Source organism: Stegostoma tigrinum, chromosome 38 (genome assembly GCF_030684315.1).
Source record: "Stegostoma tigrinum isolate sSteTig4 chromosome 38, sSteTig4.hap1, whole genome shotgun sequence".
Lineage (NCBI taxonomy): Eukaryota > Metazoa > Chordata > Chondrichthyes > Orectolobiformes > Stegostomatidae > Stegostoma > Stegostoma tigrinum.
In genome coordinates, this window is record NC_081391.1 from 26,017,477 (window position 1) to 26,038,918 (window position 21,442).

At 42.7% G+C, this 21,442-nt stretch overlaps 1 protein-coding gene across 1 annotated transcript in view; it reads right to left on the reverse strand.

Moving 5' to 3' along the window:
• The window catches only part of LOC125447092 (RNA binding protein fox-1 homolog 1-like), a 347,070-nt gene that overhangs the window by 21,516 nt on the left and 304,112 nt on the right, over positions 1-21,442 (reverse strand). Inside the window, 2 exon segments of the mRNA XM_048521195.2 lie at positions 2,483-2,612; positions 19,624-19,698. Coding sequence (XP_048377152.2) covers positions 2,483-2,612; positions 19,624-19,698 — 205 coding nt within the window.

Below are 21,442 nucleotides of genomic sequence, written 5' to 3' on the forward strand. Positions count from 1 at the left end.
GGTTAACAACAAGCAGCAAGCAGATGTATGAACATTTACTTATTAACATGAAGATAAGCCAATTGAGTGGAAAGTATCTGCCACTGTATCGGGCACTGACAGCCACTGACATAGCATTAATGGAACTGGCTTTGTTGGATGCATGTGGGCCACATCACAAACTCGTGAATTGCTGTCATAGCGGATGGCTTGCTATCTGAAGCAGCTGGTCGAGAGAGGAGGGAAATAAACTTACATCAACTCAAAGTCATCAATTATTAGCCACTTTAGAAAGGAAGCTAAATTGATTGTCACTCTCAGCTGCATTACAAAATCACTAAGGGAACACAAGTTTAATACTTCAACAATTTAAAGGAGCTGTGTAATATACAGAACAGAAAGAAACATCATCTACTTTGGTTTACAAATTTATACAAACTTATTATGCTTAATTCTGATCAGAAAAACATTTAATACTAAGAGTAAAATATACCAACAGACATAAATCAAGGTGAAAGATGCACCATAAAGTAACCACTAACCTTTCCGGTATTGTTGGAAAAAGACATTTTGTCAAAGTTTTTCAACTTGCACCCATGACAATCACAATAAATATCAATGTAAGGGAAAAACAACATATACTATATGAGAGGAGAGTGCTGAGTGGTTGGCAATTGGAACTGATTGCTGGGGTCTTTGCCTTAGAGAATCCACCAGGTGGATGGCAACTGACACTGAACTGCCACGGTCTGTTTACATTTTAACCCAGGCAGGTTGTCTCTGGTCAAGGCATTGCCTTTAAATTGAATAAGATTACTGCCCCATCATCTATTTGTTAGCTGGAAACATGCATACATTTTTTTTCCCCTACCAAAAGAACAAACCTCGCAGCGGAGCTCCCAGCACATGCAAACTGCAAGCCTGACAGGCAATTCTGAATGCGTTATCAACATAATCCTTTCCACACATAGGATTATTCAGCAAATGTTATCCAATTATGGAATCACATCATCTGTTGGGCACTGTGTTGTGAATTTTGTAAACTCAGGCTGGTTGTGTATGATCAGTTATGGCAGCTGAAGGTCCCAAGAGAAGTTGGCCAAGTAGACTCATTGTGGACAGTACATGGCTAACTTCTCAACTAGCTCATTTGATTGCTTCATTTCAAATGTGAATTTCAGCACAGGATTATGTCCATTAGTGTGTGTTTGGAAATTCTTTCAAGCAGCCACAGATTCAAACACAGTAATCATATCATTTATGCATTAGAAACATGCAAGAGATAGGAGTCAGCTCATTGAAGGTAATTTCTGGTGGTACCCAAAAATGTTTGAGCGCGCTGGGCCTGGTAGGGATCCCATGGCAACACCACCTATTTGGGTAGACATGTCTCTAAAACTGCACTCAACTGCACAAGTCCTGGGGGGTTTTAGATCACTATGATATAGTACTGCACTGAAGATGTTGCTCCTTCCTTGGATGGTCAATAGGTCAGCAATGTCAAATAAACACGCTGTCACTGCATTGCTATTCAGGGAATCTCTAAAGTGCAGAAGAGGCACTTCAGTCGATTTTCTGCATGAACCCTTTGAACAGCAAGACAAACACCTTGATGGGTGCAAGACAAAAAGCTTCAAAAATGTCTTTTTTTCCTCAAGTTCTACATTACCAAACAACAATCTTTCCAGCGCCACTGCTTACATTGTTTGCAGCCACTCAGATGAAGATCATTCACCCCAGACTCAGAGGGCATGAGTAACAAAACTCAACATATGCAGTGAAGAAGGCAATTTCACAGTGAGCAAAGAACCTCACCAAATATGGTGAAAATTTAATAAAAAGTGTGCAAAGTTTCATATCCGATGGAGAAAGGGAGCCAACAGCACAGCATTTCTAAAGACATACAGAAGTTTAAAAGTAATGATCTGTGCTGAACCAGGCACTTGTAATTCAATATTTAAAAAATTCACATAGAAATGAACAAATTAAAGAGAGAACAGGCCGTGGACTCATCCTCCAGTTACCCTGAATCATTGTATTGAATTCATTCTTAACAGGCACTCACTTGCAATAACATGCCATTTCTGCTAACCATACTGAACGACAGCTGATACAACTTAACCCAGTTAGTCTTTTCTCTACTTCAGTCACTGACTGGCGAGTACAATATGATATTACTGTCTACCGTAGGCAGATCTCATTTTTGTACACTGGAATGATTATGCCATTACTCCATGAATTTTACACAACGGCCATAATTTTCTATATTAAACTCAGTCAGGCCAAAATTCTGACTGAAGATGCTTTATTGTTCAGTTAGCTGTTAGGGGTAGAGGTCAATCTAGGATTCTTTTAAGTACTATTTAGAGTAGTTACAAATTTGAGACATGAAGCAAATTGTACAAAATGTTCAGAATAACTGGGGATGGCACTGAGGTTAGATTTAGTGACATTTGAAAACTTCATGCACACGGTTCCCTCACTTCTAGTGAAGTCTCCTTACCCTCCGTAGGCCGGAATGGCGGCAGGGGGTGCTGCTGCACGGAATGCACTGTAGACTGCACGACCCCGTCCTCTCAGGGCACCTCTCAATGCAGCTGCGGTGGTGGCTGCTTGATATGGGAAACCAGGAACTAAGGATTTGGGAATGCAAGAGTGAATATTAGGACAACGCCACAAGCATTCAACTCAAACAACTAACAAGGAAACCAATCTCTTCATGAAGGGAAACTGAGGTTGCGACTATCAAGAACAGTCAAAGTGTGACAATGAAAATGCACTAACAAGCATACAGCTTTTACTATAAACTAAACGACTTTGAATAAATAAATCAAGTCCTAGAAAGCTTGTTTATACAACACAAAACTGCTGTAGCTCATGGCTCCTCCTGCTGGATGATCTGCTGTCAGGGGAAATGTCTCTCACTGCAGTCTCACCTGCAACTTGTGTGTGACATCTGTCATCCACCTGTGCACAGGTTGACCTCTCTCTCGCTCTCTGCTGCCTCCAGTTGGACCTCCAAAAATGATTGCTGTAGCTTTTCAGCTCTGAACAAATGGCGGAAACACTACCATTTCATTTTCTGCCTATTAATTTTTAAGTGCTCATATTGATTTTGTAATTTTAACTGCCTCTTTAAATTGTCTTACGGTCTGCATATGGAATTCTTAGTATGCCTTCTTCACATCTACACTTCAAAAGCATTTATTTTCTTCTACAGATCTTGACTTATTGTCCATGTTTCTGAGACACGCAGATGCATGCTGTGTCTGAGCAGCCTTTGTCCCCTTGTTACAAGTTTGCATTTTCTTGTCATTAACGCATCCCTCATTTCCATGAAGTTACTTTAGGCTATCTGTATCCTTCAACTTCTGCATCACAAATGCCATCTTCTGTTATAATTTGTTCTACATAAACAAATCTATCCCAACTTGTTCCAGTGTAACACTATCCATTCCAGTCTTCACCAGTTCATTTTTGAATGTATTCCCTCTAACTCCTGCTTGTGTCTTTTTGGTGTTTGTGCTGAATCAGTAGTATAAACCTCTGTATTCCACTTGATCTATGATAATTTAAAGTCCTCTTCGGATTCTGCCAATGGTGCCATGTCATTAGCATACTGTGCCTTTGTCAAGTTTTCGCCTTCAGTTTTTACGGCTGGAAATAACAAATATTCAGAGAATTTGGATGTCTCTGTACACATTGAGAAATTTTAGCAACAGTGAACAGCCTTGTTGTAGTTCTGAGAGATTCTGATTGCCTATCCACTAGCCAGATGCTTCAATATTAGCTCTGCATAAATCTCTCACCTTTACTCAATGTCACAGTTCAACAACATATACATTTTTCGTGAACATTCTTAGGTTAGATAATTCGTCTCTTTCTCTTACTGCAGGTCTGAATCAAGTTTCACCAAATGTGTTTTCTTTCCAAGGTTACTTTAATGAGATGACTCATGAAGCCTATGAAGTGCAAAATCAAATGCATTATTGTGTTCAGTCCTACCTTTTCTTAATTCAAAAAAATTTACTCACTCTGAAGTTCCTGTTTCTTTATGATCAGTAGGTTATCCTCATAAAATTTAAGGTGTCTATGACACCAAATAAATGTTAGTATACTATCGGCAAATTATCACATACATCGTATATAATTTTGTTTTTAACTTTGAATGAATACTTCTCTGTTGTTATCCTTCAACATGTCAAGGTCTAAATGACTGCATATCTTTTTGGCGTTTTTAGTTTCAACATTTTTGCCATAGAGGGGCAGTGGTAGTAATTTATATCCATGCCAGAATATATGAATGTTCTATATTCTGCTTCTGTATATTGTTTGACCATCGCATAATCATATTTGTTTTCCATGAATGATGGACTGCTCCAAGTGTGCATTGTTTTTGGTTACCTAAAAGGTGTTTGTCAAATTTTCCTTTCTGAGATCTTCTGATCTTCCTGAGATTGGCCAGTAACCTTAAACTGATGTGTTTCTAAAAACTTAAAAAAAAATGCATGTAGCAAGATTGAGGAGTCAGGACAAGAACTGGAAAGCAAATGGGAGAAACATGGGAGAGAACATCCAACATGCTGAAAATGAAATATTACCAAATGGAATATAAAATGGACAAGGATTAGATGACAAATGTGATTCTGGCCATGGTGATGAGCAGGGAGAAAAGAAATATACTCAAATATAGAACATAGAACAGTACAGCACAGAACAGGCCCTTCAGCCCACAATGTTGTGCCGACCATTGATCCTCATGTATGCACCCTCAAATTTCTGTGACCATATACATGTCCAGCAGTCTCTTAAATGACCCCAATGACCTTGCTTCCACAACTGCTGCTGGCAACGCATTCCATGCTCTCACAACTCTCTGCGTAAAGAACCTGCCTCTGACATCCCCTCTATACTTTCCACCAACCAGCTTAAAACTATGACCCCTCGTGCTAGCCATTTCTGCCCTGGAAAATAGTCTCTGGCTATCAACTCTATCTATGCCTCTCATTATCTTGTATACCTCAATTAGGTCCCCTCTCCTCCTCCTTTTCTCCAATGAAAAGAGACCGAGCTCAGTCAACCTCTCTTCATAAGATAAGCCCTCCAGTCCAGGCAGCATCCTGGTAAACCTCCTCTGAACCCTCTCCAAAGCATCCACATCTTTCCTATAATACGGCGACCAGAACTGGACGCAGTATTCCAAGTGCGGTCTAACCAAAGTTTTATAGAGCTGCAACAAGATCTCACGACTCTTAAACTCAATCCCCCTGTTAATGAAAGCCAAAACACCATATGCTTTCTGAACAACCCTGTCCACTTGGGTGGCCATTTTAAGGGATCTATGTATCTGCACACCAAGATCCCTCTGTTCCTCCATGCTGCCAAGAATCCTATCCTTAATCCTGTACTCAGCTTTCAAATTCGACCTTCCAAAATGCATCACCTCGCATTTATCCAGGTTGAACTCCATCTGCCACCTCTCAGCCCATCTCTGCATCCTGTCAATGTCCCGCTGCAGCCTACAACAGCCCTCTACACTGTCAACGACACCTCCGACCTTTGTGTCGTCTGCAAACTTGCTGACCCATCCTTCAATTCCCTCGTCCAAGTCATTAATAAAAATTACAAACAGTAGAGGCCCAAGGACAGAGCCCTGTGGAACTCCACTCACCACTGACTTCCAGGCAGAATATTTTCCTTCTACTGCCACTCGCTGTCTTCTGTTGGCCAGCCAATTCTGTATCCAAGCAGCTAAGTTCCCCTGTATCCCATTCCTTCTGACCTTCTGAATGAGCCTACCATGGGGAACCTTATCAAATGCCTTACTGAAGTCCATGAATATGATGACATTGAAAACAGAATAAAGAAGGCAGTTAAAGAGAAATGGTCTAATGAGATATGAGATGAAGTGTTGGAGCTGGAGAGACGTCGCAACATGAGAATTGCAGCAAAAGGTAGATTCTTTGACATATAGAAGGAAAGGATGCGGCACCAAAATAAAAGTGCTCCATTATTTTGTGTTTCATAGGTAAGAACGCTTAACGAATCCCTCAAGTCTTTTGGAAAAAGGGCACTGGGATATATTTGATCACAAACTTTTGTTAGCACTTTAATTCTGTATCTCTAAGGATTTTTCAAGAAGTTCTGTTTTACTTCTATTTGAGGTTTTCTGCAGTTACCAATTTCATAGCATTTATTACTTCTGATATGTGTTGCGAAATGCTTGCCTTTATATTTTGAAGATTCCATCGCCTTGTATCGTTATACAATTCAACTATATGTACTTTTTTTCATAGAATCCGCAGTGTGGATACAGCCTCTTTGGCCCAACAAATCCATACTGACACTCCCAGCATCCCACCTAATCTACACATCCCTGAACTCTACAGGCAATTTAGCCTGGCCAATCAGCCTAGCCTGCTCATCTTTGGACTGTGGGAGGAAACCGGAGCACCCAGAGGAAACCCATGCAGACACGGGGAGAATGTGCAAACTCCACACAGTTGCCCGACAGGTCCCCGGGATAGAACCTGGGTCCCTGGCACTGTGCAGCAGCAGTGCTAACTACTGAGTCACCATGCCACCCACATTTATTTTGCTGCTGCATCCTTTCCTTCTATATGTCAAAGAATCTACCTTGTGCTGCAATGTCTCTCCAGCTCCAACACTTCATCTCATATCTCATTAGACCATTTCTCTTTAACTGCCTTCTTTATTCTCTTTTCAATGTCATCATATTTGGGTGTATTGCTTTTCTCCCTGCTCATCACTATGGCCAGAATCACATCTGTCATCCAATCCTTGTCTCTTTCATATTCCATTTGGTAATATTTCATTTTCAGCATGTTGGATGTTCTCTCCCATGTTTCTCCCATTTGCTTTCCAGTTCTTGTCCTGACTCCTCATCCTTAGAACATAGAACATTACAGCACAGTACAGGCCCTTTGGCCCTCGATGTTGTGCCGACCTGTCAAACCAATCTCAAGCCCAGCTAACCTACACTATTCCATTTACGTCCATATGCTTGCCCAATGACGACTTAAATGTACCTAAAGTTGGCAAATCTACTACCATTGCAGGCAAAGCATTCCATTCCCTTACTACTCTGAGTAAAGAAACTACCTCTGACATCTGTCCTATATCTTTCACCCCTCAATTTAAAGCTATGCCCCCTCGTGCTCGCCGTCACCATCCTAGGAAAAAGGATCTCCCTATCCACCCTATCTAACCCTCTGATTATTTTATATGTCTCAATTAAATCACCTCTCAACCTTCATCTCACTAATGAAAACAGCCTCAAGTCCCTCAGCCTTTCCTCGTAAGACCTTCCCTCTATACCAGGCAACATCCTAGTAAATCTCCTCTGCATCCTTTCCAAAGCTTCCACATCCTTCTTATAATGCGGTGACCAGAACTGTACACAATACTCCAAGTGCAGCCGCACCAGAGTTTTGTACAGCTTCACCATAACCTCTTGGTTCCAGAACTCAATCCCTCTATTAATAAAAGCTAAAACACTGTATGCCTTCTTAACAGCCCTGTCAACCTGGGTGGCAACTTTCAAGGATCTGTGTACATGGACACCAGATCTCTCTGCTCATCTACACTACTAAGAATCTTATCATTAGCCCTGTACTTTGCCTTCCGGTTACTCCTACCAAAATGCATCACCTCACACTTTTCTGCATTTAACTCCATTTGCCACCTCTCAGCCCAGCTCTGCAGCTTATCTATGTCTCTCTGCAACCTACAGCATCCTTCATCACTATCCACAACTCCACCCACCTCAGTGTCGTCTGCAAATTTACTAACCCATCCTTCTATGCCCTCATCCAGGTCATTTATAAAAATGACAAACAGCAGTGGACCCAACACCGACCCTTGCGGTACACCACGAGTAACTGGTCTCCAGGATGAACATTTCCCATCAACTACCACCCTCTGTCTTCTTTCAGCAAGCCAATTTCCGACCCAAACTGCTATATCTCCTACAATTCCATTCCTCCACATTTTGTACAATAGCCTATTGTGGGGAACCTTATCGAACGCCTTGCTGAAATTCATATACACCACATCAACCGGTTTACTCTCATCTACCTGTTTGGTCACCTTCTCAAAGAACTCAATAAGGTTTGTGAGGCACGACCTTCCCTTCACAAAACCATGCTGACTATCCCTAATCAATTTATTCTTTTCTAGATGATTATAAATCCTATCTCTTATCACCTTTTCCAACACTTTACCAACAACTGAGGTAAGGCTCACTGGTCAAGAATTACCAGGGTTGTCTCTACTCCCCTTCTTGAACAGGGGAACCACATTTGCTATCCTCCAGTCATCTGGCACTATTCCTGTAGACAATGACAAGTTAAAGATCAATGCCAAAGGCTCAGCAATCTCCTCCCCGGCTTCCCAGAGGATCCGAGGATAGATCCCATCCGGCCCAGGGGACTTATCTATCATCACCCTCTGTAGGATTTCTAATACCTCTTCCTTGTGAACCTCAATCCCACCTCGTCTAGTAGCCTGTATCTCAGTATTCTCCTCGACAACATTGTCGTTTTCTAGAGTGAATACTGTTGAAAAATATTCATTTAGCGCTTCCCCTATCTCATCTGACTCCACACACAACTTACCACTACTATCCTTGATTGGCCCTAATCTTACTTTCGTCATTCTTTTATTCCTTAAAAAACTATAGAAAGCCGTAGGGTTTACCCTGATCCTATCCGCCAACAACTTCTCACGTCTCCTCCTGGCTCTTCTGAGCTCTCTCTTTAGGTCTTTCCTGGCTACCTCGTAGCCCTCAAGTGCCCTAACTGAGCCTTCACATCTCATCCTAACATAAGCCTTCTTTGTCCTCTTGACCAGAGATTCCACCTTCTTCATAAACCATGGCTCCCGCACTCTACAGCTTCCTCCCTGCCTGACAGCTATATATTTATCTAGGACACACAGGAGCTTTTCCTTGAATAAGCTCCATATTTCTAATGTGCCCATCCTCTGCAGTTTCCTTCCCCATCCTATGCTCCCTAAATCTTGCCTAATCTCATCGTAATTGCCTTTCCCCCAGCTATAACTCTTGCCCAGTGGTATACACCTATCCCTTTCCATCACTAAAGTAAACATAACAGAATTGTGATCGCTATCACCAAAGTGCTCACCTACTTCCAAATCTAACACCTGGCCGGGCTCATTACCCAGTATCAAATCTAATGTGGCTTCGCCCCTTGTTGGCCTGTCTACATACTGTGTCAGGAAGCCCTCCTGCACACTCTAGACAAAAACTGACCCATCTATAGTACTCGAACTATAGTGTTCCCAGTCAATATTTGGAAATTTGAAGTCCCCCATGTCTCTCTCACTCCTATCGAGAATCATCTTTGCTATCCTTTCCTCTACATCTCTGGAGCTATTCGGAGGCCTATAGAAAACTCCCAACAGGGTGACCTCTCCTTTCCTGTTTCTAACCTCAGCCCATACTACCTCAGTTGACGAGTCCCCAAACATCCTTTCTGCAACTGTAATACTGTCTTTGACCAACAATGCCACACCTCCGTCCCTTTTGCCATCTTCTCTGTTCTTACTGAAACATCTAAATCCCGGAACCTGCAACAACCATTCCTGTCCCTGCTCTATCCATGTCTCCAAAATGGCCACAACATCGAAGTCCCAGGTACTAACCCATACTGCAAGTTTACCCACCTTATTCCGGACGCTCCTGGCATTGAAGTAGACACACTTCAATCAAACTTCTTGCTTGCCGGTGCCATCTTGCTTCCCTGAAACTTTACTTCGGACCACCCTACTCTCAACCTTTCTACAGTTGAACTACAATTTTGATGCCCATCCCCCTGCTGAATTAGTTTAAACCCACCCGAACAGCCTTAGCAAATTTCCCCCCCAGGATATTGGTACCCTCTGGTTCAGGTGAAGACCATCTTGCTTGTAGAGGTCCCGCCTACCCCAGAAAGAGCCCCAATTATCCAAGAATCCAAAACCCTCCCTCCTGCACCATCCCTGTAGCCACGTGTTCAACTCCTCTCTCTCCCTATTCCTCGCCTCACTAGCACGTGGCACGGGCAACAAACCAGAGACAACAACTCTGTTCGTCCTAGCTCTCAGCTTCCATCCCAGCTCCCTGAATTTCTGCCTTAAATCCCCGTCTCTCTGGCACCAACGACATAGGTAGGAAATGTGGACCATGACTTGGGACTGCTCCCCCTTAAGGATCCCAAAAACACGATCAGAGACATCACGCACCCTGGCACCTGGGAGGCAACACACCAACCGTGAGTCTCTCTCGTCCCCACAGAACCTCCTATCTGTCCCCCTAACTATGGAGTCCCCAATGACTACTGCTCTGCTCCTCTTCCCCCTTCCCTTCTGAGCAGCAGGGACAGACTCTGTGCCAGAGACCTGTGCCCCACTGCTTTCCCCTGGTAAGTCGTCCCCCAACAGTATCCAAAACGGTATACTTATTGTTGAGGGGAATAGCCACAGGGGATCCCTGCACTGCCTGCCGGTTCCCTTTCCGTCCCCTGACCGTAACCCATCTGCCTTTTTCCTGTACTTCAGGAGTGACTACCTCCCTGTAACTCCTCTCAATAACCCCCTCTGCCTCCCGAATGATCCAAAGTTCATCCAGCTCCAGCTCCAGTTCCCTAACGCAGTTTTCAAGGAGCTGGAGTTGGGTGCACTTCCGGCAGATGTAGTCAGTGGGGACACTGGAGGTGACCCTTACCTCCCACATTCTGCAGGAGGAACATTCAACTGCCCTGACTGCTGTTCCCGTTATTCTAAATTCCCAAGACTGTTAAAAAATAAAGAATAAAAAATAAACTTGTTACCTTACCAATCAGGCACACGGAACGTTTGTGTTTGGTTAGAGGAGGAGGATGGGTGGGAGACACTACCCGAGTAGTGTATCGGGTAACGCAACCACACAAATATACTACCTCACTCACTCACCAGTCCCGTGTCGGCTCCTGCTCAGCGTACCCTCCACCTATTCACGAGGTAAGCTTTTTAAAGATTCAAAAACCGTGACTCACCGGCTTCCCGACAGGCTCCTGCTCCAAGCTCCCGCTCACGCTGCTGCTGCAACCATATTCATTTTTTTTTAAGTCTTTAGAAACACATCAGTTTAAGGTTACGCCAATCTCAGGAAGATCAGAAGATCTTAGCAAGGAAAATTTGACAAACGCCTTTTAGGTAACCAAAAACAATGCACACTTGGAGCAGTCCATCGTTCATGGAAAATAAATGTGATTATGCGATGGTCAAACAATATACAGAAGCAGAATATAGAACATTCATATATTCTGGCATGGATATAAATTACTATCATTGCCTCACGGTGGCAAAAATGCCGAAACTGAAAATGCCAAAAAAAAAACAGATGTGCAATCGATTAGACCATGACATGTCGAAGGATAACAACAGAGAAGTATTCAAAGTAAAAACAAAATTATATAAGATGTATGTGATAGTTTGCCTATAGTATACTAACATTTATTTGGTGTCATATACACCTTAAGTTTTATGAGGATAACCCACTCATCATAAAGAAACAGGAACTTCAGAGTGAGTCACTTTTTTCTGAATTAAGGAAAGGTAGGGCTGAATGGTATAATGCATTTGACTTTGCACTTCATATATGCAGGGACAAGTCTTCTGATTCAGTCCTGAGTAATGAGCTGAGAGTTTCCTCTGGTAATGCATGTCAGGGTTCTGGATGCAGACATCTCAAAAGAGCGGTTGACATCAAGCGTGTCTTCACAATGTATTCTCAAGGCTACTGGAGGACAAGCTGGGGAGTTACATGCATGTGTCATACAAGGTTCATCCATAACCTATGCTGTGAGGCCAACGTAAAAGCAAATATGTTGCTACAATATATTGAGGAAAACTGAATATTAAAATGTATTTACAAGGCCTTAGTTAGAATGCATGTATTATTTAAATTTCTTCAGGTGGATAAGATAAAGGTGCTGGAAAAGATCAAGAGCAAGATTATAACACTAACATTTAAAGAGAATTTGAGAACAATGCTGAACATGGTACAGTCATCAGCAAACATCCCCACTTCTGACCTGTGATGGAGGGAAGATCATTGATGAAACGGCTGAAGATGGTTGGATGCTACCCTGAGCAACTCCTGCAGAGATGTCCTGCAGCTGAGATGATTCTCCTGCAATAATCTTTGTACCAGATGGGACCCCAACTACTGGAGCGTTTCCATCCCCTGCCTCAACTCCCACTGACTCATTTTGTAATTGCCTCTTGATGACTTCCACCTGTACACTAAATTGACTGCAACAGTTCAAGGTGGCAACTCACCACCAGTTCCTCAAAAGCAGCTAGGAGTGGGCAATAAATGCTGGCTTGACCAGTGATGCATACATTCCATGAAGGAAGAAAAAAAAAATCAAGTGAAGTCACCCTTAGCTTCAACTCTGGAGCTGAGCTCTTTCACTCATGGTTGGCTCAAAGCTGTGACGAGGTCAGGAACTGAATGGCCCTGACAGAATCCAAACTGAGTGCCAGTGAATAGGCTATTCCTTTTCAAGTGCGGCTTGACAGCACTGTTGATGACACGTTCTATGTTGATCATCTGCAGAGTGATAAAGCACAGATGGATACAGTAGAAACTGGCCAGGTTGGATTTGTCTTGCTTGTGTACAGGACAGACCAAGGTGATTTTCCACATGGTCAAGCTGTATTGCAGCACAAGTCTTCAGCAGTATTACCAGAATGGTGTCAGGGCATGGAGCTTTACAGAATCCGGTGTCTTCAGCCAGTTCTTGGTATCACGTGGAGTGATTTGAATTGGCTGAAAACTGGCAGCTATAATTTTGGACAGCTCAGGTGGCGGTTCAGATGGATCATCTGCTGCTTCAGCCCTGCCTTTTGTACTGACATGCTGAGCTTCCTCCATTGCTGAAGATGGAAATGTATATGAAACCTCTATCTCCAGTGAGCTGTTTAGGTGTCCACCACAATTCACGTCAATACGTGGCAAGACTGCAGAGTTTAGATCCGATCCATTGGTTGGGAGATCACTTCGTCCTGTCTCTTCCATGCTGGTTCCATTGTCTGACATTTTCCTCTGCTGTAGCTTTATGACAGGAACACTTCATTTATGCCTGGTGCTGCTTCTGGCATGCCTCTGCATTCTTTTTTGAACAAGACTGATCCTATAGGAGAGAATTCTTACGGATAGGATTTACACACATTTGGAAAAGCATGGCCTAATTAGGAACAGTCAGCATGGTTTATTAACTTGACTGAATTTTTCGAGGAGGTGACAGAGGTGATTGATGAGAGCAGAGCTGTGGATGTTGTTTATGTGGATTTTACTAAGACTTTCAGCAAGATCCCTCAAGATAGGCTCATCCACAAGATTAAGATACATGGGATCCAGTGACTTGGCTGAGTGGATTCAGGACTGGCTTGCCCATATAAGGCAGACAGTCATGGCGGAAGGATGCTTTTCAGGTTGGAGGCCCATGATTAGGGGTGTTCTGCAGGGATCTGTACTGGTACCTCTGCTGTTTGTGATACAGACGATACAAAGACTATTGGGGTTACGGATAGTGTAGAAGGTTGTCATAGGATACAGCAGGATAAAATCAGTTGCAGATGTGGGCGGAAATGACAGATGGAGATTAATCCAAGTGTGCAGTGCTGCATCTTTGGAAATCAAACGTTAAGGAAAAGCATACACTTCATCGCAGAACTCTGAACAGCAATGATGTACAGAAGGATCTTGGGGTTCGATTTCTAGCTCTCTGAAAGTAGCCACACAAGTAGAGGGGTAGTAAAGGCATCATGAGGCATGTTTGCACTTATTAATCAGGGAATTGAGTACAAGATGGATTGAATTGTGGATCATTGTAATACTTTCCGAGGAAGGTGGGACCTATACAGAAAGGACGGGTTGCACTTGAACCGGAGGGGCACCAATATCCAGGGCTGGAGGCTTGCTAGAGCTCTTCAGGAGGGTTTAAACGAGTTTGGCAGGGCGATGGAAACCGAAGCTACAGATCAGAGGATGGGGTAGCCAGTGTACAGACAGATACAGCAAGCAGAGTGTCTACGAGGAAGGATAAGCAGTTAATAGGGCAAAGTGGTAGTCAGTGTGATGAGTTGAGGTGTGTCTACTTCTATGCAAGTGTCAGGAATTAGAGTGACAAACTTAGAACACGGAGCAATACTTGGAACTACAATGTTATGGCCGTTACAGACACTTGGACAACAATGGGGCAGCAATGGTTGTTGGATGTTCCGGGGTTTAGATGTTTCAATTGAAATAGGGAGAGAGGTAAAAGAGGTGGGGGAATGGCATTGCTAATCAGGGATGGTATCATAGCTGCAGAAAGGGAGGTCGTGGAGGAGGGTTTATAGACAATAGGTGCTGGAGTAGGCCATTCGGCCCTTCGAGCCAGCACCACCATTCATTATGATCATGGCTGATCATCCACAATCAGTATCCTGTTCCTGCCTTATCCCCATAACCCTTGATTCCACTATCTTTAAGAGCTCTATCCATCTCTTTCAAGAAAAGTATCCTGAGAGTTGGCCTCCACTGCCTTCTGGGGCAGAGCATTCCATATATCCACCACTCTCTGGGTGAAGAAGATTTTCCTCACCTCTGTTCTAAATGGCCTACCTCTTATTTTTAAACTGTGTTTCTCCACTGAGTCAGTATGGGTGGAAGTCAAAAACAGGAAAGGAGCAGTCACTTCATTGGGAGTTTTCCGCAGACCGCCCCAAAGCAACAGACACTGAGGAACAGATTGGGAGGCATATTTTGGAAAGGTGCAGAAGTAATAGGGTTGTTGTCATGGGTGACTTCAACTTCCCTAATACAGACCGGAACTTCCTAAGTGCAAATAGTTTGGACGCAGCAGATTTTGTCAGGTGTGTCCAGGAAGGAGTTATGACTCAATATGTAGATAGGCCGACTAGAGGGGAGGCCACAGTGGATTTGATGCTTGGCAACGAACCAGGTCAAATGTCAGATCTCTCAGTGGGAGAGTATATCGATGATCGTGATCACAACTCCCTGACCTTTACTATAGCCATGGAGGGGGACAGGAGCAGATGGTATGGGAAAGTATTTAATTGGGGGAAGGGGGGAAATCACAATGCCATTAGGCAAGAGCTACAGAGCACCAACTGGGATCAGATATTCTCAGGGAAATGAACGCTAGAAATGTGGAGTTTAGGGAGCAGTTGCTATGTGTACTGGATAGGTTTGTCCCACTGAGGCAGGGAAAGGAGAAGGAACTGGGGATGAGAAGACATGTTGAACACCTCATCAAGAGGAAGAAGGAAGCTACTTGAGGTTGAGGAAGTAAGGATTGGACAGGGCTCTAGAGGTCTACAAGGTAGCCAGGAAGGCACTGAAGAATGGACTTAGAGCGAGAAGGGGATATGAAAAAACCTTGATGGGTAGGATTAAGGAAAACCTGAAAGCATTCTATACTTATGTGAGGAACAAGAGGATGGCCATAGTGAGGGTAGGGCCAATCAGGGACAATGGAGGAAACCTGTATGCAGAGTCAGAGGAGGTAGGGGAGGTCCTTAATGAATACTTTGCTTCAATATTCACCAATGAGAGGGACCTTGACGTTTGGGAGGACAGCATGTAACAGGCAGATATGCGCGAACTGGTTGATGTTAAGAAGGAGGATGTGCTAGAAATTTTGAAAAACATGAGGACAGATAAGTCCCCTGGGCCAGGCAGGAATTACAGTCTGTCAGTCAGTCTTTCTTCTGTGGTGGGCAAATTATTGGAGAGGGTTCTGAGACAGAGTATTTATAATTACTTGGAAAAGCACAGTTTGATTAGAAATAGCCAGCATGGCTTTGAGGGGGGCAGGTCATGCCTCACAAGCTTTATTAAATTCTTTGAGGATGTGACAAAACATATTGATGAAGGCACAGCAGTGGGTGTGGTGTATATGGATTTTAGCGAGGCATTTGATAAGGTTCCCCATGGTAGGCTCATTCGGAAGTAAGGAGGCATGGGATTCTGGGAAATTTAGAAACAAAACTGGCTGTCCAATAGAAGGCAGAGGGTGGTAGCAGATGGAAAGTATTCAGCCTGGAGCTGGGTGACCAGTGGTGTTCCACAGGGATCTGTTCTGGGACCCCTGCTCTTTGTGATCTTTATAAATGACTTGGATGAGGGACTGAAGGGTGGGTTCGTAAGTTTGCCGATGACAACAAAGATTGGAGGAGTTGTGTACAGCATGGAGGGCTGTTGTAGGTTGCAATGGGACATTGACAGGATGCAGAGCTGGGCAAAGAAGTGGGAGATGGAATTCAACCCAGAAAAGTGTCAAGTAATTCATTTCGGAACGTTGAATTTAAATGCAGAATACAGGGTTAATGGCAGGATTCTCAGCAGTGTGGAGGAACAGAAGGATGAGAGGTGACTTGTTAGAGGTTTCCAACATGATGAGAGGCATAGAGTGGATAATCAGAGACTTTTTTTCTCAGGGTGGAAATGACTATTACGAGGGGGCATAACTTTAAAAGTGATTGGAGGAAGGTATAGGGGAGATGTCAGTGGTAGGTTCTTCACACACAGAGAGTGGTGGGTGTGAGGAATGCTCTGCCGGCAGTGGGAGTGAAGTCAGATACTTTAGAGACTTTTAAATGACTCTTGGATAGGCACATGGAGGATAGTAAAATGTAGGTTAGATTGATCTTAGTAGGTTAATAGGTCGGCACAATATCGTGGGCTGAAGGGCCTGTACTGTTCTATGTTCTAGTCATGCTGCAGCTTTATAGAACTTTGATGGAGCCACATTTAGAGTACTGCATTCAGTTCTGGTCACATTACAGGAAGGATGTGGAGGTTTCACAGGGTGTAGAAGAGGTTTACCAGGATGCTGCCTGGATTAAAGGGTATGAGCTACAAGGAGAGGTTAGAAAAACACAGGTTATTTGCTCGAGTGGTGCAGGATGAGGGGAGATGATAGAAGTCTATAAAATTATGAGATGCATAGATCGGGTTGAATGTCAGAACATTTTTCCCAGAGTTAAAATATCTAATACTCGGGGGCATGCATTTAAGGTTAGAGGGGCGAAAAATGTTCAAAGGAGACGTAAGGGGAAATTGTTTTATGCAGGGCTGTGATAGGAGTCTGGAATGCACTGCCAGCGGCGGTGGTGGAGGCAGATATAATATGGGCATTTAAGGGACTTTTAGATAAGCACATGAATATATGAACGTTGCACATGTATAAGAAATGCAGGGATACGGTCCAAGGGCAGACAGAAGAGATCAGTTTCATTTGGCGTCATGTTCGGCACAACATCATAGACCGAAAGACCTGTTTCTGTGCTGTACTGTTTTACATTCTATTGCTTCATGGTAATGGTTGTGGTGGATATTCTAGGCCATAAGTTTGCAGATTGTAGCTAATTACAATTCTGCTGCTGATGATGGTCCTCAGTATCTAATGAATGCGCACTTTTGGGCTGCTACATCTGTTCAAAGTCTGTCCTTTTGGCATAATGGTACTCCTACCGATATCGTCACGGACAGATGAATTTCTGACAAGTAAATTGGGGAGGGTAAGTTCAAAAGACCTCCCAGTGCCCTACCTTGTGGGATCTCTCACCAAATGCTCAGACCAGGTCTGGTAGTTACATCATAGAGTCACAGAGACGTACATTATGGATACAGACTTTTCAGTCCAAACTTGTTCACGCTGACCAGATGTCCTAAATAAATCTAGCATTTCACCCATATCACTCTAAACCCTTCCCATTCATAGCCATAAAAGATGCCTTTTAACTGTTATAATTGTAACAGCCTCCACCACTTCCTCTGGCAGCTTATTCCATACACACACCACCCTGTAGTGAAGAAGTTGTGCCTTAGGTCCCTTTAAAATCTTTCCTCTCTCATGTTAGGCTTATGACTACTAGTGTTGGACTCCCCATCCTGGGGAAAAGACCTTGTCTATGCCCCACATGATTTTATAAACTTCTATAAAGGTCACCCCCTAAGCCTCGGATATTCCAGGGAAAACAGTTCCAGCTTATTCAGCCTCTCCCTATTGCCCAAGCCCTCCAAACCTGGCAACATCCTTGTAGGTCTCTTCAGAACCCTTTCAAGTTTCTCAACATCCTTCCTACAGCAGAGAGCCCAGAACTGTGATCTTTTCCAAAATTTGACCAATGTCCTTTACAGCACACATGACCTCCCAACTCCTATACTCAATGCACTGACCAATAAAGATAAGCATATCAAACGCCTTCTTCACTATCCTGTCTGTGACTCCACTTTCAAGGAAGTATGAACCTGCACTCTAAGGTCTCATTGTTCAGTTACACCCTCCTCCCCACCAAGACTTTACACACTTTAATGGTAAAGTCCTGCTCTGATTTGCCTTTCCAAAATGCAGCACCTCGCATTTATCTAAATTAAACTCCATCTGCCACATCTCAGCCCACTGGCCCTTCTGATAAAGATCCTATCGTACTCTGAGGTAACCTTCTTCGCTGTTCACTACACCTCCAATTTTGGTGTCACCTGCCAAGTTAGTAACCATATCTCCCATGTTCACATCCGAATCATTAATATAAAAATGACAAAAAGCAGTGGACCCAGGTCCTTTAGAAAATGGTCAGAATATTCAGCAGTGATACTACTAACCCACTCTTGGGTGATAGAAATGTTGAAGTTCCCCACTCAGGGTAAATGCACTGTTGTCAACATTCCTGGTACTTTCTTTGTGTGCCATTTCTTGTAATAGTTAGGACACAATAAAACATTCAAAGGCACTTTACAGAAGTATCATGGAACAAAACCAGACAATGAAGCACGTAGAAACATTAAGTGGGAGAGAAAGTGGGAGAAGTAGAAGGGCTTGGGAATGGGGGAGATCCTCTGTAGAAAAACAAAAGAACTGCAGATGCTGTAAATCAGAAACAAAAACAAAAACAGAAGTTTCTGGAAAAGCTCAGCAGGTCTGGTAGCATCTGTGAAGAGAAGTCAGAGCTAATGTTTTAGGTTTGGTGACTCTTCCTCAGATCTTTTGTGACCTTGGTAGTGGAAGAATGCAACTATCAACGGTGGAACAACTCATACGAGGGTGTGCTGGGGGCGAGAATTAAAGCAGTGTACGCAGTATAGGTTAGGTTCCATTGACCGGCTTGTTAAGCCTTGCACATTTGTAATTTGTTTGAGCCATTTGTAATCCCAAGCTTCAATGTCATACTGATGCAATCAGATTTGAGACTGGGGCAAAATATAAGTTGCCTTACTCCAAAATAAAGGATTAGGCCCTTCAATTAAGACTCACTCGTCTCATCAATAAATTGATTAAAATATGTGGCGATTTGCTTCTTGAACTGAGCTACTGAAATGCTCTTAGTGAAGTCGAGCAGATGATGAGACATAGATCAGGGAACTAGACGGATGCAACTAAAGGACAGCAACAAATCATGCAAATTCAAATCAATTAGTTCAAAGTCAAATAGCAATTTTAAAGTTGAAATATTTTCAAACAGATGGTTGAAAATGTATTAATATCTTATACAACCAATGGTGCTGTTCATATACTATGTATATAGCAAGTTTAATTAACGGGAACATTTGTTTTCAATTAGTCTTACCATTGTGTGTTGGGCTGAGTGCTGTAGAGGCAACAGGGTGTAGGTGAAAGGGTAAAGATGATAAAGATGCAGGTCCTGTAAGTATATAACATCATACAACTAATATTAAAAAATTAAATTTTCTCAAAACTTTACTGTTAAATATATTGTGTATTTTATATTCTGCACCATATAACTATCATTCATAATAGATTAGACAGCTCAACTGGTTCACTCAAACTTACAAGTAATTAAACAGTATTCTCAGAAAAGCAACGTCACCTTTAATGGAACTATCTTTTAAGTTTCTATGTATTTTTGTTAAATGATTTCACAGAAACATAATCTGAGAAATATGCATAAATTTGCCATAGTTTTTTTTGTCTTCAGTACATTATAATATTAGAATTCAGGGTAATTTATGAAAATGTTACTCTTGTAATCAGGAATGGAACTGTGGCAGATAACCTTCTCCTTCGATGGAGATCGCTTCAGGAAGCATATCTGGGACCTGCTGCAATTCACACTTTATAATATTCTACACTTCTTTTTGTAGTTGACCTACTGGGGATCCAGGAGCACATGTGGAATTATTTAATTAGATTACCCTTTTTATTCAAACATTTTCTGTATGTTCTCTTTTAAAATAAAGTTTATTTCATATATTTCCTCTTGAGATTGAGATTTAGGCAGTACCTAAAAGACCAAAAACCCTTCTCCAAGAAGGAAGTTGTACCAAAGTAGCTCAAAATTTAACATTCTTAATGGGTACTGAATTTCAGTACCACCAAAAAATGTCACAAAACCCACATATGCAGAGGGGTTCCCAATAGGTCAGCTCCAGTAGCAAGTGTAGAATATTATAAAGAGTGAATTGCAGCAGGTCCCAGATATGCTTCCTGAAGCGATCTCCATCAAGGGAGAAAGGTATCTGCCACAGTTCCATTTCTGATTACAAGAGTAATGTTTTCATAAACTACCCTGAATTCTAATATTCAAAATGTACTGAAGATAGAAAATATGGCAAATGCTTAAACATATTTTTCAGATCACATTTCAGCGGAATCATTTAACAAAAATACATTGAAACTTTGAGGTAGTTCCATTGAAGGGACATTGCTTTTTAGCGAGTTTTGAGAAGATTTGTAGCTCAGGTTGAAGTTCTGGATGTGAGTTTGCTCGCTGAGCTGGAAGGTTCATTTTCAGACGTTTCGTCAATATTCTAGATAACATCAGTGAGCCTCCGACGAAGCGCTGGTGTTATGTCCCGCTTTCTGTTTATCTGGTTAGGTTTCCTTGGGTTGGTGATGTCATTTCCTGTTCTTTTTCTCAGATGATGGTAGATTGGCTCCAAATCAATGTGTTTGTTGATGGAGTTCCGGTTGGAATGCCATGCTTCTAGGAATTCTCGTGCGTGTCTCTGTTTGGCCTGTCCTAAGATGGATGTGTTGTCCCAATCTAAATGGTGTCCTTCCTCTTCTGTATGTAAGGATATGAGTGATAGTGGGTCATGTCGTTTTGTGGCTAGTTGATGGTCATGTATCCTGGTGGCTAGCTTTCTGCCAGTTTGTCCAATGTAGTGTTTGTCACAGTTCTTGCAAGGTATTTTGTAGATGACATTCGTTTTATTTGTCTGTATAGGGTCTTTTAAGTTCATTAGCTGCTGTTTTAGTGTGTTGGTGGGTTTGTGGGCTACCCTGATGCCAAGAGGTCCGAGTAGTCTGGCAGTCATTTCGGAAATGTCTTTGATGTAGGGGAGAGTGGTCATGGTTTCTGAGCCCGTTTTGTCTGTTTGTTTGGGTTTATTGCTGAGGATTCGGCGGACTGTGTTCATAGGGTA